Source organism: Ctenopharyngodon idella, chromosome 3, assembly GCF_019924925.1.
Source record: "Ctenopharyngodon idella isolate HZGC_01 chromosome 3, HZGC01, whole genome shotgun sequence".
Lineage (NCBI taxonomy): Eukaryota > Metazoa > Chordata > Actinopteri > Cypriniformes > Xenocyprididae > Ctenopharyngodon > Ctenopharyngodon idella.
The window spans coordinates 33,504,851-33,522,836 of NC_067222.1; the positions used below are offsets into that span (position 1 = coordinate 33,504,851).

The 17,986-nt window shown below is 38.4% G+C and overlaps 2 protein-coding genes and 1 long non-coding RNA gene across 9 annotated transcripts in view; 1 reads left to right on the plus strand and 2 right to left on the minus strand.

Annotated features, from left to right (window-relative positions):
• Positions 1–2,611, minus strand: part of prkcbb (protein kinase C, beta b) — a 140,004-nt gene extending 137,393 nt beyond the window's left edge. Inside the window, exons 1-2 of one of the 3 annotated variants that reach the window (XM_051887476.1) lie at positions 2,266–2,611; positions 1,307–1,338 (exon numbers count right to left, since the gene is read on the minus strand). In XM_051887476.1, coding sequence (XP_051743436.1) covers positions 1,307–1,338; positions 2,266–2,441 — 208 coding nt within the window. In that variant the 5' untranslated portion in view covers positions 2,442–2,611. The remainder of the gene's footprint in view (positions 1–1,306; positions 1,339–2,265) is intronic. The other 2 variants (XM_051887475.1, XM_051887477.1) reach the window with 2 other exon arrangements.
• A 1,037-nt stretch (positions 2,612–3,648) lies between these two features.
• LOC127508692 (uncharacterized) lies at positions 3,649–7,781 on the plus strand. The gene is made up of 2 exons (XR_007928871.1): positions 3,649–5,266; positions 6,365–7,781. It is a non-coding gene; the product is annotated as an uncharacterized LOC127508692 (long non-coding RNA).
• smarce1 (SWI/SNF related, matrix associated, actin dependent regulator of chromatin, subfamily e, member 1) lies at positions 7,574–17,899 on the minus strand. 5 transcript variants are annotated; one of them, XM_051886846.1, is made up of 11 exons: positions 17,786–17,899; positions 16,893–16,945; positions 16,528–16,571; positions 12,034–12,132; positions 11,172–11,264; positions 10,511–10,642; positions 10,248–10,419; positions 9,171–9,343; positions 8,974–9,075; positions 8,630–8,864; positions 7,574–8,543 (listed from the first exon to the last, which is right to left on the minus strand). In XM_051886846.1, the coding sequence occupies exons 2-11, from the start codon at positions 16,897–16,899 to the stop codon at positions 8,329–8,331; spliced, it is 1,272 nt and encodes a 423-aa protein (XP_051742806.1). In that variant the 5' UTR covers positions 16,900–16,945; positions 17,786–17,899; the 3' UTR covers positions 7,574–8,328. The 5 variants fall into 5 exon arrangements, with proteins under 5 accessions (XP_051742806.1, XP_051742808.1, XP_051742807.1 ...); XM_051886848.1 differs by having other exon boundaries at positions 11,184–11,264; positions 17,786–17,898; XM_051886847.1 differs by lacking the exon at positions 17,786–17,899 and adding an exon at positions 17,088–17,290.
• Between the last annotated feature and the right edge of the window lie 87 nt (positions 17,900–17,986).

Here is a 17,986-nt window from a genome sequence, read left to right on the forward strand (position 1 = left end):
CCGTGCCCTGGGGGCATTGATTCACAAGGTAGTCAAAGAAAAACTGCATAAACAGAACAAACCAGAATGCATGCAAGCTAAATTGACAATGGAGGCCTACATAGACGAGAGATTGCACGAACAGGTTAGAAAGTACCCTCATTTGTACAACTCAAGCGAAGATGTTTACATGGGTTGTAACTCATGGTGAGAGATTGTTAAAAACTGCGCATGTGTCGAATGCATGTGTATGCATACGAGTCAAATGAAGAATACTTTGCAAGGCTGTGCATTCGACTGTGTACATACACTAGCGTAAGCGTTATATAGTATACCCAGGGCTTGAGGTGAGAGTAGACACCTCTTGCAGTTCAAACAAATAGGGCTGGGCAACAAGTTTTTTTCTCTTTAAAAATTCTTGTTTTAGACTTCTAATTCATGAACAATGTTTTGTTTTGCTATATCCTCTGCGCTTCCGTGTTCGTCAATACATCATATGTCGGGTTAGCAGCCACTCTTTGACTGGAACTAGACTCATGTACGGTCGTTACCAGCAGCCAGTTATTATAGTTTATAAAGTTATAAATATGTATATTTTTTTCCTTACAAAAATTCATCACTTTACTTAAGAAGGACTTTATTAACCCATCGTATGGATTACTTTTATGATGGATGAATGCGCTTTTTTTGGGCTTCAAAAAATGGTACCAGTCACTCCCATTATAAAGCTTGGAAGATCCATTTTTTTAATATAATTGATTGTGTTTGACTGAAAGAAGAAAGACATGTACACCTATGATGGCTTGAGGGTGAGTAAATTATGGGATCATTTTCATTTTTGGGTGAGCTATCCCTTTGAGATTTTATTTGAGAATCTAATTTAACAGAGATATGTAGTTTTTGGAGACTGCTTAATAAGGGATATCTGCCTGATCATGTATTTTACCAATGTGCAAATCTATAATTTATTTAATGCCCCATAAATAAATAATAAATAAATTAAATTGCCATTATACAGTAAAACTGCTTTGTATGATACCATCATATCTTCACTGTGAAAATGAAAAGATACTTGAGGCACCATTTTAAGGTTCCTAAGATCATCACGCTGATGGAAGCCTCTAGAAAACCTCAAGGCATCTTTTTTTAAAATAGACCTTACAAGTTCCGGTAAGACACTGTCAACAAGTCCTCCCGTCACACTAATACAAGGGAAAATCTTTGAGACGTGTCAAATATACAATACTGAAGGTCCTCGAAAAGACTACCATTTCATTTTACACTTCCCAAGATGTTTCAAAATATGCAATGAATAGTAAATTCTTACCTTGACACTGAAATCCTTGTTTCCCAAAACCCCTGAAAGATAAAAGCAATGGTTCATTAAAAATATAATAAGCGAACCATCATTTTTAAAAAATGTACACTTTCACTAAAATAACTTTATGGTTTGACTGTTGTCTCATGTAGCATGACTCATTTCATATTCTTGTATTCTATACAGCTACAATCAAGTCTATTTTCCATTCACATTTTCATTTTACTTTGACTTTACATCCTTTATTTAGGGAAATCAATGAAGCCGTGGCTCAAACCTAGTGAGCTTCTACCGCTCAGCATTTTGGACACTTTAGGGATGTTCTGAGTCAGATGAGCCCTAAAATGATGCCCATAAATGAGTGCTGTTTAGGTAGACAGTACTATATCTAGAGACAGTGTAGAGTGTTACACCTGAGCTGCACCAGTAACAGGTCCACCCTGTATGGAAAGCCATTTTAACATATATTCCTCAAAATCAACTAGAATCTCATTTTGTTACCATTTTTTGTTATTAATTTATTAGACAATAATGTGATTTCCACTGTATTTTCACTATAAACATTTCTAATCTATTGAGAGATTTAATTTAACTACGAAGGATCAGTTTTAAGAAGCCATTTCATATTACAAGAAATTTTAAGACAGATACTAGTGTCTTGTATACAGATACTATCACTTTATTAGTTAAAAAAGTGTAATAAAAATAAATAGTAACCATGTGGATAGTTACTACTAAGGAATGAGTCATACTAGTATCTAATAAAAAAGTAGGCTACATGTATCTAATACATAGTTGCTTGTAAAATTGTAAAGGCTACTAGTCACTACTGGATTACTTACTAGTAATTAAAAAAACAAGAACTAGTGACACAAAATACTAGTTAGTTTTAATAAAGGAATGTTAAAGCAGCTTGCCATACACGTCAGTAAATGAATTGTAGTTTTAGAGCGCCCAAACTCTCTTACCAGATAAAGTCCGTGCAGTGGCTGCAGAAAGTAGGCTGCTTGAAGAAGCGAGCGATAAACTTGTGATTCTTGACTTCGTGAACGTTCTTCTGTCTCAGGGCACCTTGTCGGGCAAAGCCTCTCATTGGTTCGCTCTTCTCCTCTCCATCGCTGTTCGATTGTGCCGGCTCTGCCATTCTCAACGCGGGGGAAAGTTTGCGCGAGCCTGTATACTGGAGTTAGTTGTGCGGAGTGTGTACATAAAATGCGGAGCTTCAGACTGCGATGAACTCTCAGGCGCGATGCTTTGCGTCCCTCTCCGCCCAAGTGCCCTCCTTACGCACCGGTACACGCACACACACACTCTCTCACACACACTCTGACGCGCTGTTACAAGACTCCTCCCACCCTCCCACTCATTTACCTTTGGCTAGCAGAGCTGATTGATAGAGATTCTGTCAAGCCTCTCACACATTTACATGAAAACGCTCAACAGCATAATGAGACAATAGGAAACGTTTACGAGAAGATTATGAAATATGTGGCTCATGAAAATTTACATTGCAAAAAAACTGTCAATCATGCAGCCTTTCACTGCCTTGCCGATACTGTATGAAGTAGATTGCGTTAAAACAGCAATTCTACGTGATAAAACTTAAAGGGCACTCTGTATTTTTTCTAAAACAAAAGTTTTACAAAAAAACAAAAGAAATATCACTTAAGATAAATATTAAAATCATACACAGCCACAGGAGATAAATACTAGACTGTAGTCATCTAGAAAAAGAGACTTTTTTTCTACATGGAGCGGGTCGCCCCCTCATGGGCACTAGCATGACATCACATGACCTGCTGCATGCGCTACAAAATGCACAGAAAATTGTCCAAATTAAAACTGAGAAGAACAAAAAACGAACAAAATAAGAGATAAACAGTCAGCTTCGGTGTAAGGGCGCATAAATAAAGTAAACAAACTTTATTCAGATGTGTTTTATTTCACAACCACTGTAAATTGGGATGGATATACGTGCCAGTTAATAATAAAAACTGAGTGCACCTTTAAAAAATTATTTTAGCACTGCATATTCTGAAGACCTATGGCTAATATTAAACCATATCAAGACTCTTAAATTTAATTAGCATGCATTTAATTTCATATATGATAAAAATGACAAAATATGAAATAATAATTAGAAGTAACCACCATACAATATGTGATTTGCTGATTCATACATATTTTTGGTCATCCTAATGTGGTTAAATTTGGCTATCATGAAAATGCCTCATTAGCACTGAGGAATCTGTACTTAACAAAGTTCAATACTGGAAACAGAACCCTTTGGTTAAGAAACCTATTAACGTATAATTCTCTTACAATTGTATCAAAGTATTATTTTAGGGGTTCAGATGCAACAGGCTGCAGGTTCTCAGATCTCCCTAAAATCTGAAGCTCAACGTATAGTTATTTCGGTGGCTGCTCAAATAAATTGACGTCTAAGCTTTGTTACATAAATTTTTGTGTTGTGTCCCAGCTGACTCTTTTCAGCAGAGTTGTTTCATTCCTGTTCTGTGACGCACTAACAAGTAGGAGGCAAGGACAACCAGTGGCTGAGAGTACAATGGCACCAGGCATGCACTTACCGAGAGAGACTGAGTGAACTTCAGCAGGGAGCTTGAACTTCTTGTGCTCATGCTGTCATATGCCTGTATCAAATTGTGTGATTCATGCTTGTTGCTGAACTATAGCCTACTCCAGGGCTACCTCATATTCTATCGGTAATCGATTTTTTCGATGACAAATCGAGTATTGTGTGAACATTAATAATAAAAATAATTAGCGCAATATCACCATAAAGCGCAATACAGATGGCATAAATAGAGTCTGTGCTTATGCGTATGGTATTGCAATCGGCTTTGAGGGTTAGCGAAAGAAGCAGTAGCCCCTCACTGCTGAACCTGTGCAGAACACACGAGATCCAGGCGGCGGAGACGGGTAGGTTAGTCCCGCTTTACAATTAAAAGAGCCAATCGCCTTTGTCTTAGATTTGTCACCTGTTTTTTTTTTTTTTTTTTTTAATCTAGAACGCGGATGCGCATTAACAGTGAAGCAGAAATACATATTTTGCGCGTTTTTAGCTGTCAGATTTTTATTCCTGATTTATAAATATTTTATATAAGGCCTAGGCCTACATATTTAATATACAGCATATAAGTACCACGGGTGCTGACATGTCTTTCTTTTTTAAGGAATTAAAAAAAAATTCAAAATTAAAATGGATTTAAAGGGTTAGTTCATCCAAAAATGAAAATGCTGTCATTAATTACTCACCCTCATGTCATTCCACACCCGTAAGACCTTCGTTCATCTTCGGTAGTCTACACAAATTAAGATATTTTTGATAAAATCCGATGGCTCAGTGAGGCCTCCATTGCCAGCAAGTTAATTTACACGTTCAAATGCCCAGAAAGGTACTAGACATATTTAAAACAGTTCATGTGATTACAGTGGTTCAACCTTAATGACTTTATTCAGCAATATGATGGGCGATTTCAAAACACTGCTTCATGAAGCTTCAAAGCTTTACGAATCTTTTGTTTCGAATCAGTGGTTCAGAGCCTGTATCAAACTGCCAAAGTCACGTGAACCATTGAATCTTTTTTTTTTTTTTTTGCAAGAAAGGAAACAGCACTGCCTTAAATACGTGAACCAATGAAAATTTGAAAGGTTTCGAAACACTTATGACAAAATGAAGCCTTGTTTACTGAAATCACATGACTTTCGCAGTTTGATACACGCTCCAAACCACTGACTCGAAATGAAGCTTCGAAGCTTCATGAAGCAGTGTTTTGAAATCATCTTTGAACTATTTTAAATATGTCTTTAGTAGCTTTCTGGGCATTGAAAGTGTTAATTATCTTGCTGTCAATGGAGGCCTCACTGAGCCATCGGATTTCATCAAAAATATCTTAATTTGTGTTCTAAAGATGAATGAAGGTCTTACGGGTGTGGAACGACACGAGGGTGAGTAATTAATGACAGAAATTTCATTTTCGGGTGAACTAACCCTTTAAAAGGAATAAAGAAAAAGAAATAAGAACTGTTAAGAAGTTCTAGGTCTAATGTATTTATGAAGTAATCAATGTGAATTATTTGCATATAACTTTTGCATATAATAATGTTAAATCCAAGAAATAATTGTGTAGTAGGCAGTTGTAGACACAAACACATAGGCTACATGGCTAGCAATGTGCTTAAAAACGTTTCTCATCACCTTTTACACTAACAGGAATAGTTCACCCAGATTTACACACCATGTTTCTTGAAGCCTGTATGACATTCATCTGTGGAACATAATGGAGATATTTATAGCAGAATGTCCCAATTCACTTTTATTGTATGGAAAAGAGCAGTGTTGACATTATTCAAAACAAATTATGTCCCTTGGAAGGAAGAAATAAATTGGCTGGAGTTTGAAACAACATATAAGGATGCGTAAATTATGGCATTTTCATTCATTTTTGAGTGAACCATCTACACAATTCTCTTGCGGCTTTTAGCCTACTCTTTAAAGTTGTTTAAAAATCTTTTGATGTTGTAAAATTCATCTCTGTTGGAGGTAAAATTGCTTATTTTGGCCTCTAGAGCTGCTGTGAAATTTTGTGTTGTGAAGTCCACGTTAAATATAGGCTATTTTCTCTTAGTTGACAACTGTCTTTTCCTGTGTTAAAGCTGTCAGAGGAAACCGTTAAATGCACAGCAGTATGTGAGATGGACAGAAATGCAACCTAGAACTGCGTAGTTTAATGGTGGTACGGAAGATATAGTGTTAAGGTCACAGAGATCACCTGTGAGTAGTGATGCCCACAAGCTAACAGCATCCAGAGCAGCTTACCTGCTCTGCGCCCACTACGCTTTGCGCTGGTAGTCGCCCACGCACACACATACCTACATGCACTGAAATCCTGCGATTTCCAATCTTCTTTATGAGTTCGTGCATTATGTGAGAGAGGCTCCTCAAGACTGGAACCGCAGACACCTATTGATGTAGTTTCTTTGTAAAATGTATTTGATTTTCAAGCACATCCATCATTGCAAAATCTTTCCTTTTTTTGTCAGCAGAGCAAGATTCAGCAAGATAAAATACTGCCACCTACTGTTGGAATATATGTGTTAAACATACGCTCCTAAAGGTACAGTGCACTCAAAAACGAAAATTCTGGCATTTTTACTCACCCTCACGTTGTTCCAAAACTGAATGACTTTCTGTGGAACATAAAAGAAGATATATTGATAAATGTCTCTCTCTGTGAGTTTTTTATATATATGTGTCTATACAATGAAGTATAGTCGTCACCAAAATCGTTCTTCCTTTAAAGTTCCACAGAAGACAGTCGTACTGGACATGTTTGAACTGGACATGAGGGTGAGTAAATGTCTCGAGTTTTTCAGCTTAAATCACTATATTTGTGATTTTCCTACACTAGAAAGTTACTGCACTTGTTTGCATAATCCACAAGGAGATGAAAATTATATTTAGCACAGGCTATTGTTCCTAAAAATGTCTTGTAACCTTTTCTACTGCCTGATCTCGACCTTTCTGTAATGCTTTGGTTTTAAATGGAATAATAAAGAGAGAATGAGTCTCTTCTCCTATGGTTGCTATGGAGATGCCTTTACATAATTATAAATATAGGTTGATCACATCCTTTAATACACTTGGGATCTTTGTTCTTCTAGAGGAACAGCACACGCACGAAATCTCCAACGAACAAGGCAGTTTGGAGTTGTTCATTCATCTCTATTATGTGTTTGTTACACTACTTGCGTTTAAATGTCTATATTTCTCTTGTCTCTGCAGATCATTAACGTTTTTTGGTCAGCATAATCGAATGTAATATGGACGCAACTTTAATCTAAAAAAATAGATCAAAATAGAAAAGCTGAACCCAATACATATGTCTGAAATGAAAATATGTGCTTATTCTCTGAATAATAATAAAAACATTACCGCTTTCAAATGGATTTTGCTAGAGGGGTTTAAAATTAGATTTTGATTTCAATTTCAAAAGACTTCAAACATGTTTGGACTGTAATTGATATGCAAAGCAAAGTTTTCCAGATTTTGTACATTCCACTCGTTACTCGTAAAATTTGTAGCAGCGGTTGAAATACTGCAAAGTATTTTCTTAAGCAGACCTGAACGAGTATTCCGCTTTTAAATATATTAAAATAAAAAAAAAATAATAAAATCATTGGCTTTAAAACTTGAACACAGAACAACCTATTGGCAAAACCATAAGCAGACAACGGAGGAAAAAAAAGCAGATGTTTAAAACAGACATAGAAATCACTTTATTGAGGGAATATCTTCCAACAATACAAAACAATAATCCAGAGGCTTAAAAGTAATACCATTTCATGAAGACGTTAACAGAGCAATGTCCCTCTGCTCTGCGCGGTCAATCTGGAAAATCATGACAGTGTAAGCATGGCTTTATTTTAAAAAAAAAAAAAAAAAAAAAAAAAAAAAAAACAACTAGAATGAGGAGAAGAAGAAAAAAAAAAAACAAAAAAAAAACTACAAACCACAGGCTCAACCAAACTATGAAAGGATGCAACAGATATACCATAAAATAACTGCCACAAGTAGATAAAACATGGTAAGCGACAGCAAATAACCTTGAAGTTCTGCTTTTTGCAGCCATTTGGTGACTGTAGGATGAAAGAGTTACATTTTATTCAACATTTGCCCTAGTTGCTTCCACTTTAGAATAATAAAAGCTTTTTAATGGCCAAGAGGCTCTAAAGTACTCAAGTGGGCTTGTCACATCAAGGTCAGCGTTTCAGATCAAGTAAACAGGTGTGCCTGAATGAATATGTGTGGAAAGCAAATTAAGATTGTTGTCCTTACAAAACATTTAATTGTAGAATATTATGGAGGGTGGGAAAAAGTAAAAATGTTCACTGTTCTCACTCACTGAACTGGCAGGTCACAGGATTAAATGGCAATCCTAGAGGACACATGACTCTACACAGAGTGAAGTGAGACTTGGTAAATGAACATGTAGATTAAGTGAGCGGGGTTATTGTGTCTGGGTGGGCAGCCGCTCCTCAGGGGTGTTGTCTGAGGCCTGGGGTTCTGCTGGGGGTCCGGAGCTGCTCTCAGATGGAGCGGTGCTGTCGCTGGTGCCCTCATCTGTTGCGCCCTCTGCAGGCTCAGGCTGGGCCGGTTTCTCTCCCGCTGCACCCGCGCCTTGCTCAGCCTCCTGAGATCCTTCAGAAGCTTCAGCGAGAGTCTCTGCAAGTCAGACGCCACAAAGTTCAGTCAAACATTGTTTATTCTACTATTTTTGTTCAATATTCAAAGTTAGAGAGAGGTCTGACCAGTCTCCATCGGGGTGGACTTGTCTTCTCCATCCTTGCTCTCGCTGGCGGAGGTTTGTTCTGTGTTGGCATTGGCCTGGACCCCTGCTGGCTGTTGCTCTTCTTGAGCAGCTCTCTCCACCTGCTCTGCTGCTTCCCGCTCTCTCTCCTCCGCCCTCCGGCGAGCTGCCTCCTCTGCAGCCGCCATTTCGGCTGCCAGCTTCTCCATGTCCACCTCCACTTTTAGACCGCAGAGCTAAATAAACAAACACAAACCGCACATCAATCACTGACAGTGCGTTTGGCATTTGAGATCAGGCTAAACAGAAGGTCTATCAGTTCACCGATCAAACTGAATTTCACACCCGTTTGAGCTCGTTATTGAAGGAGTCTGTGCTCTCCAGGAACCTCCTCTTCTTCTCCTGATGTCGGTCCTCGATTTGAAGAAGCTCTGCTTCAAGCTTTCTCTGTTTAAAAACAAACAAACAAATAAAATCCAGGAACAATGATTAAACCATGTGTGTAACAGTCTTGCATTTTGTCTTTAACATGCCCAACCTACCTGGTGCACCATGAGGGACTGGACTTGCCGTTTGAGGACCTGCATGCGAGCGGTGGTAACCACTGAGCGAACATCAGGCACCACAACCTCACTCAAGATGTCGCTGATAAGCCTGTGGTTCCTCTGGAAACGAGCTGCCGCTGTATGCTTCATGGAGAAACCGTCATCATAGTCTAAGAGACATTTCACATTTGGAATTAATTCGGAATATGAAGCTTTTTAAACCTTTTAAACTCTAGCCCCATTTGGATGGTAACTACTTCTCAGCAGGACATCTGCAAAAGAAAATCTGAATGGCTCTACCATTATAAAACTCTTTGGATGCCAATGAAATCCTGATAGTTTACTTACCACATGGTCATACTACATACATGCTTATATCTCAAATTATTGTGTCATATTTAAGCCCCTGGCATTTACTAAGATCTATATATTTTTTTAAAATTACACACGTTGCCATTATAATGGCCCATTTTAATTGGAATCTAAAAACAGTAGGTAATTCAGCCTGGGATGTCAAATTGTGGGATGAAAATTCAACACATTTGGGAGAAAAAGCACAGACATTTTTGAATCAGACTTTAAAATCAGAGTGATATCTCTGTGAGAAATAATTAGCATGTGAATATTACGTTTTAATACATGGTATCAGAAGTGCGGTCACTTATCACCGTTAAACGAATTTTCATGGGCCAAATCCAGCCATTTCAAAAGGAATCCATGCAATCATGTGATAGATTTCCCCACACAGATTTTGCAACAGGTTGGTAATGTGAATTCACTATGTTGACCAAGAGAAAGAAAAAAAAAAAAAGTGACTTGTGACACTATTGACAATGGACCTTTTTTTGCAAATGTGACCATACCTCAATGCTTAAAAATATTCTGCAAAGATACCACTGTTTCAAAACACAATTGGCATTAAATTTTCTAAAACAGGTCTAAAATATTAAGAAAGCACACAACCGTGTAAAAATGTACAATTCAATCTGAGAGGACACAGTCTCAACAATATTCACATAAATCAATGTATTATGTTTGTGCCATCCAAAAGTGACATTACGACGTCACTCTCACCATCAGGATCCTCAGCGGGCTGGATGCTCATATAGGGCTCGCCCTTGTCTAGGCGCGACTGTCTCTGCCGGCTCTCTTCTTCTAGAGCAGCTTCCGCACGGTTCTTAGCATTGACGTACGCCAGGTAGGCTGGAGAGTTGTGGTAGGCTTTCAAAGAGTCATTATATTCAATCTGCAGGGAAAGAAATTACTTAGTGCCTGTAACAATTTCCCAGGAATCACTTTCAAAAAAAAAAAAAAAAAAAAAAAGGCAAGGAACAAACCTTTTCAGCCTCGTATTCATTTAAATAGTCCTGTTTCTCCTCATCAGTGAGGTCCCTCCACATGCCACCAATGATCTTCCCAATCTCCCATAGTTTCAGGTCAGGATTAGAGGCTTTAACTTGGTCCCAAACCTATGAAAGACACAAGTGTCAGTTCAGAGTCGACACAGAGCAGTCTGGGTTCCTGGACGGAGAGGGTTGCATTTTCCCAAAAGGAGAGAGAGAGAGAGAGAGAGAGAGGAGAGAGAGAGAAAGAGAAAGAGCACCAATTTTTGTCTGCCTTTCTTTCCAAAATTAAAAGGATGAATGCAAAGCAGGAGAGAAAAGTAAGAGTAATTGATCCGAACATTATGTTTAGATTTGAAGCATTTATTTTTCTATTCAAATAGCAGTGAAAAATCTAACTGCCCTATGTTCATCTTTTAAAACACTTTGCTCAAAACAGAAAGGAAATGGAGCAGGGTTTAGTCTCAAATGAGTAGATCAGAAAAGATGTCAGCTTTCAGCCTTGTTGAACAGAAGAAAGCAATGAAGCGATGTTGGGGTCTACCATGTGAAGGGGCGGAGTCAGCCCACTGACCGCCCCTCAGCATTCGAGATGATCGCAGAAGCGCTCTCCTCAATTTACAAGCAGTAAAAGCAGACACCGTGGGTGTCTTACCTTCCTGCTTACCTTCCGGCTATACCGCATGTAGGGCATCAGCGGCTTGTCGGGCGGTTTGGGTGGCTTAGGAACGGTGATCCCTGAGGAGTTCTGCGGGAAAGGGAAAGAGGCCCACGCGGAGCATTAGAGATCACAAAGGGCACACTTGGTCATCACAGAAAACATAAAACTGTCATAATGGAGCACTATGGAGAGAAAGGGACAGGAGGCAAAAAGTACAACTTAAAGAAACAATGACAGCGTGAAGCGCTTCGCAAAGGGGGTGGGAGACGAACCTGAACGGCAAACCAAATACAGCACGACAGCACGTTAACATTACGCCAACAAGGCCATGCATTACGTTCTTTTGGACAACTGTGTTTTACAGCCGAAAATGATTCTGCAGAGGTTTGGATGAAACCAGCCAACAGCTAAAATGCCTCAAGCCTGCTAAGAAGTCGTGCCAAGTTGGCATGGGCGTCTAAAGCCATGCGAGCGGACGGCCGTTGGCTCTCGTGCATGATGAAGTGATAGGATGGCCGACAGGGGAGAGGGGGAACATTTCTGAGAAGCAATCACTCTGAAGCTACAAGTCATTCTGCGTCACTCACACCCATCCAGACATTACAGAGAGTGACTGCTTGACAGAAGCATGAGGATTATGGAAGCTACTAGTTGAGAGCTACACAACTACCCAAGACTCGACTCTACTACCCGACAGACACCTTCCACTCTATGAAATGAGTCTGTACAGTGTAAGAGCAAAGCATTTCACTATTTCATATTCAGGCCATGTAAGTTAGCTTTAGTGTCCTCTCGTCTGGGCTTTTAGTCCCTCGGCTGTCGCTAGGGCCCTAGTTGGCACCGGTCGAACCATTACCCTGTTGTTCCCGCCGGGGTTCCCTCCCAGCCTGTAGTTGTTGTAGGCCAGATGGCTGTATGGGTTGTACCCCACAAACCCAGGGGTGGTGGGCATTTGCTGATGGAGACAAATGAGACAAAACACGAATGAGAAATGACACAAACAAGGGAGGAAGGGACAAAAAAAATGAAAAGGAGAACCTGCTTTTGTTTTCTGTCATGATTTGCATAAAACATGCAAAAAGCAGCAATCTTTGATAGCAGCACAACCCTGGCATTACTCTACATCCATTTGTAGCAAAGCCACAGGCACTATGGGTGGTGGTGGTAGTGGTGATGGGACGCAATGACGTTCTAAAAGGCTGTGTTAATTTTAGGGATTAAGATCGGAATATTTGAGCCAAATCTCATGGTGGTGTCTGACCTGAATAATGGGTCTCTAACCTTACAGGAATAACAGTTCTGGGACACTAAAAGTAATTAACAGGGATATTTCAACCACACAGGATTCAAGTTTTCCAAGGATGCATGTGGAACAACGCATCAGTGCTAAGTTAATGTTCTCAGTATCTATTTTAATGTACAATGATTAAATGATATGTGAAAGCCTCAAAAGCACAAGAGGAGGCTCACACACTTTACGCTCCAAATTTAGTGTTTAATGAATAACCATTATCTTTTCATTGGTCCTTGGGTCATTAGGGCTCCACGATATATCAAAGTAAAATCAATAACGAGATATGGCTTAGTGAGATTCTTAAATTGTGAAGGCTGCAATTTAAATAAAAATGTGCACTGCAGGTTTCAGAGCAGAGCGTAGCACTGTGTTTACATGTGCAGATCATGATACAGAGACAGTAAATAAACTAAGGCCTGAAAGACCAAACCATGACCTGCACGTGTATAAATGAACAGTGCCACGCTTCACGCTGAAACCCCAAGCGCATATTTATTTGCCAACAAACCACCCAAATAAAAGCTTGACAGTTTAACGTTTAAAAACATGGAAAGTAAGACATTCATAGTAGTATTGTAATTTTATAGTTGTATTATTAGTAGTAATTAGTATTATTTTAATACTTTATTTAAAACTATGACAGTATTTTCACTCTAAACATTTTGTTTAATATTATTAAATCACAATAGTCACCCCAATCATTCTAAAATGATTAGTTCTTTCTATTTAAGTCACCAAGCAAAAATTCCAGAATCTTTACATATAGCAATTTATAAATCATATTATATTATATTATATTATATATATATTAAAAAAAAAAAAAAAACACGTACAGTAGTCAACATTTCAAGTGGATCAAAAAAAGTTATAAAAAAAAAAAAAAAAAAACTTTAGGACAACTTTGATGAACTTTTTTGATCCACTTGAAATGTTGACTACTGTTTGTGTGCGTATACACATATATATAATATATACATATACAGTGGGTACAGAAAGTATTCAGACCCCCTTAAATTTTTCACTCTTTGTTATATTGCAGCCATTTGCTAAAATCATTTAAGTTCATTTTTTTTCCTCAATGTACACACAGCACCCCATATTGACAGAAAAACACAGAATTGTTGACATTTTTGCAGATTTATTAAAAAAGAAAAACTGAAATATCACATGGTCCTAAGTATTCAGACCCTTTGCTCAGTATTTAGTAGAAGCACCCTTTTGATCTAATACAGCCATGAGTCTTTTTGGGAAAGATGCAACAAGTTTTTCACACCTGGATTTGGGGATCCTCTCCAGTTCTGTCAGGTTGGATGGTAAACGTTGGTGGACAGCCATTTTTAGGTCTCTCCAGAGATGCTCAATTGGGTTTAAGTCAGGGCTCTGGCTGGGCCATTCAAGAACAGTCACGGAGTTGTTGTGAAGCCACTCCTTCGTTATTTTAGCTGTGTGCTTAGGGTCACTGTCTTGTTGGAAGGTAAACCTTCGGCCCATTCTGAGGTCCTGAGCACTCTGGAGAAGGTTTTCAAGCAGGATATTCCTGTACTTGGCCGCATTCATCTTTCCCTCGATTGCAACCAGTTGTCCTGTCCCTGCAGCTGAAACACACCCCCACAGCATGATGCTGCCACCACCATGCTTCACTGTTGGGACTGTATTGGACAGGTGATGAGCAGTGCCTGGTTTTCTCCACACATACCGCTTAGAATTAAGGCCAAAAAGTTCTATCTTGGTCTCATCAGACCAGAGAATCTTATTTCTCACCATCTTGGAGTCCTTCAGGTGTTTTTTCATGTGTCTTGCACTGAGGAGAGGCTTCCGTCGGGCCACTCTGCCATAAAGCCCCGACTGGTGGAGGGCTGCAGTGATGGTTGACTTTCTACAACTTTCTCCCACCTCCCGACTGCATCTCTGGAGCTCAGCCACAGTGATCTTTGGGTTCTTCTTTACCTCTCTCACCAAGGCTCTTCTCCCCCGATAGCTCAGTTTGGCCGGACGGCCAGCTCTAGGAAGGGTTCTGGTCGTCCCAAACGTCTTCCATTTAAGGATTATGGAGGCCACTGTGCTCTTAGGAACCTTAAGTGCAGCAGAAATTTTTTTGTAACCTTGGCCAGATCTGTGCCTTCCTTTGACCTCATGATTCTCATTTGCTCTGACATGCACTGTGAGCTGTAAGGTCTTATATAGACAGGTGTGTGGCTTTCCTAATCAAGTCCAATCAGTATAATCAAACACAGCTGGACTCAAATGAAGGTGTAGAACCATCTCAAGGATGATCAGAAGAAATGGACAGCACCTGAGTTAAACATATGAGTGTCACAGCAAAGGGTCTGAATACTTAGGACCATGTGATATTTCAGTTTTTCCTTTTTTAATAAATCTGCAAAAATGTCAACAATTCTGTGTTTTTCTGTCAATATGGGGTGCTGTGTGTACATTAATGAGGAAAAAAATTAACTTAAATGATTTTAGCAAATGGCTGCAATATAACGGAGTGAAAAATTTAAGGGGGTCTGAATACTTTCCGTACCCACTGTATATATGTGTGTGTAATATAATAATATATATATATATATATATATATATATATATATATATGAAAGCTGGAGCTTCGAGCCCTTTCCAAATCTGTTTTTACTTCTTTCATAGCTTGTCTGTAACAAAAGTTATGGTTATCTGAAGTCGGCTGATCGCTCTGATTTTCATGAACAGAATTTTGAGAAAAACAGGTTTAAGTAACTGTCACCCCTTTTGTCGCATAGACATGAAAACGCACTATCCAAACATAAATGTTTGTAATTCAAGAATGCTTTGAAATATAGACCTAAGGTTGGTCTTGTTTTAAAGAAGGCACTTGTCAGATTATTTTAGAAGTGAAATAAATAAGGAAAGTGAAATAAAAGTTATAGAAGTTTAAGTTTATGAAAATGTAAAAATAAAACCGTTTATATTTTATAATATATTACAAAGCATGTTTTACTCTTAAACTGCAAGAAAATAAAAGCCAAAAATGTCAACATTCCAAATTTTAGGTTGAAATATTTAAAAAATGAGCTTTCAGTAAAATTTTGTTTGGGTGCAGTACCAAACTTTTTCACTAGATGACACCCAAGCTCCATTACTGACCCTGTAAGGGCACCTCCATTTATTTGAGTGATCTGATCCATATATTTCCATATTGTCATACATTTTATGAAGCAGACATCCTATTTAGAAGTAGTATGAGCAGTTTGGCAGTATTTGATTTGAATTCAACCTCTAATAAACACATAATTCGAACATGCATGTTCATTATAGCTCCGTTGTTCTCTGGTGCTCCGCCTTCTCACGATAACATTGTATTAGAAAAAAAACAATCTTTGCGTGCCGTAGTTTACACAGGACTGGCGGGAAATTTGTATTGATACACCTTAATTCTACATGTTATGTGGTTTATTCTGACAGGTGAACAGTCTTTGTAGTGTTAAGAGAGGGAAAGCTATGGCTGTTTTTTTTCACCTCCGCCGGGTGTGTTCTTAAACAGTAACGTTAGAGAAAGACAGCCTTTTCAGCTTGCCACTATAAATCTCTATTTTTCTGCACTTAACAGGCGAATTTTGCCAAGATATTTTCAGAGATGATAGACAAAATTTTATAGAATAATAATTTAATGAAAACCCAATTTTGACCAAAAAAAAAGAAAAAAAAAGAAAAGACATTCGACCTATTTTTTGGCTTTACTGAAAACGTTCCATCGCGACATCCAACAGGTTTTCCCAGATCGCATCACACACACATAAAATAATATATATAAATAAATAAATAGTAATTTTTTCCAATACCACGCAGCCCTAATGGTTATTCATTAAATACTAATTTTGGAGTCTAAAGTAAGTAGCATCCTCAGCAACTTACGGATTGATAGAGGATTTTCTGTGTTAAGCTGTACAGAAAAATAAAAGCCACCCCATAAGATTCTGTGACTTTCCCACAATCCTCTCCTCTCATCTCTAAGGAACCTAAGGTATGGCGATGGAGGGGAGGGGCCATATGGATGATCGGCATGTTCTGGATACTTACTGTTGTGGGGGCTGGGGTGGGGGCAGGGGCATAGGGTGGCCGCTCTGCGAGAGGAAGAGAAGGGAGGGGAAAAATTAAATCGACTTTATTGAAATTATTTGAAAATTATTCACCAGCGGTAAAGCCTACTTATTCGTCAAATCTTCATCAGTTCAATGTTCACAAATTAATTCACATCACAGATGTTACTGTCAATTACATCTATAAGATAAGCACACCCATATTTACACATTAGTTAGAGAAAGTGGCAATATATCAAATAAAAAATAATTGTAAGGCATCTTTAATAAAGTCATTTCTGAAGATCTGATAAAGATGGGTGGGCTTTAACGGGGCCTAACCAATCAATTGAAATGTGCTCTTACTTGACATCTTGTTTGTAGGATTGAGGATATCAGGCTATCCCCATCATTTGGTTCTGCAATAGGGCAAAAACTTATTAGACGAATAGGCATGCTTTCAATGTGTGCAAAAACATGATCAACTTTCTCGAAATGCAAACATATTCATTTCAACCTGCTTTTTGAAGAAATATTTGTTTAAAACAACAATACACCCACCTGATTTAGCTTGAATGTGAAATTCGAAGACATTGTTTGATTGAACAGCCCACAGTGTATGTGTTTGTTATCAATAAAGAGGAGGATTTAATAGGAATTAAATGAGATGTTGTGTTTATGGTTCTCAGGCCTGTACTGGATGAGGATAATGGCGCACACAATGAAGCGAGTGGGCTTGCAGCTCGCCAAGAGGCTTATTTATTGATGAACTTAATAAAATGACAGCTACAAGGAGGAAAAATAAAGATTATTAACACGAAATGTAATGTAAAGGTGTTGTACTTGGCGAGCTATAAGCAACGTGAATGCACGAACGGTGGAGATGCTAACATGCAAAACATCAATGAATGAAACTGGCTAACACTAGCTGAATAGCATAACAGTGAAATATCATATGAAAAATAAATTCATATTCGCATTTCAGGCAGAAAATGTGTTTTACGTTATTTGGATTGTGTTTGGTGAGTTTAAAAGTTTTTTACTCTTCATATTGTATAAACAACCCGGTGTTATCGAAACAGTGTTAGCTAGCGGGCTAAAACTAAAGTCCGACAACCGTTTGATATATAAAAATCACGATACGTATCAAAAAACGGCATTTTAAAATAGGCATGTTTGTTAAATTACAACACAGACAATAAGTTGTTTGCTGAAACCAGTAATTTGTAATAAAATGCACAACATTAACGAACACTCACCCCAGCTTCTTTGTTCCCTCAATGGTGCTCCGCCAGGATGTGACACATTTTGAGCTGCATCTGACCTGATTTTCTAGCACATTTCTGCCCTCTAGAGGCCACAATACAATACTGTACTGAGTCTGACCAGACGGAGGTTAGAGAGAGATATAGGCACAGAATGCAAAACTGCCCATTATGTTTAATTTAGCATCAAAATCT

What these genes read in the sequence shown, in the direction of transcription:
- smarce1 (XM_051886846.1), bottom strand. An exon ending in ATGAATACGAGGCTGAAAAG is followed by an intron (nt 10,420 to 10,510) that starts GTTTGTTCCTTG and finishes CTTTCCCTGCAG; the next exon opens with ATTGAATATAATGACTCTTT. An exon ending in GCCCGCTGAGGATCCTGATG is followed by an intron (nt 9,344 to 10,247) that starts GTGAGAGTGACG and finishes AATGTCTCTTAG; the next exon opens with ACTATGATGACGGTTTCTCC.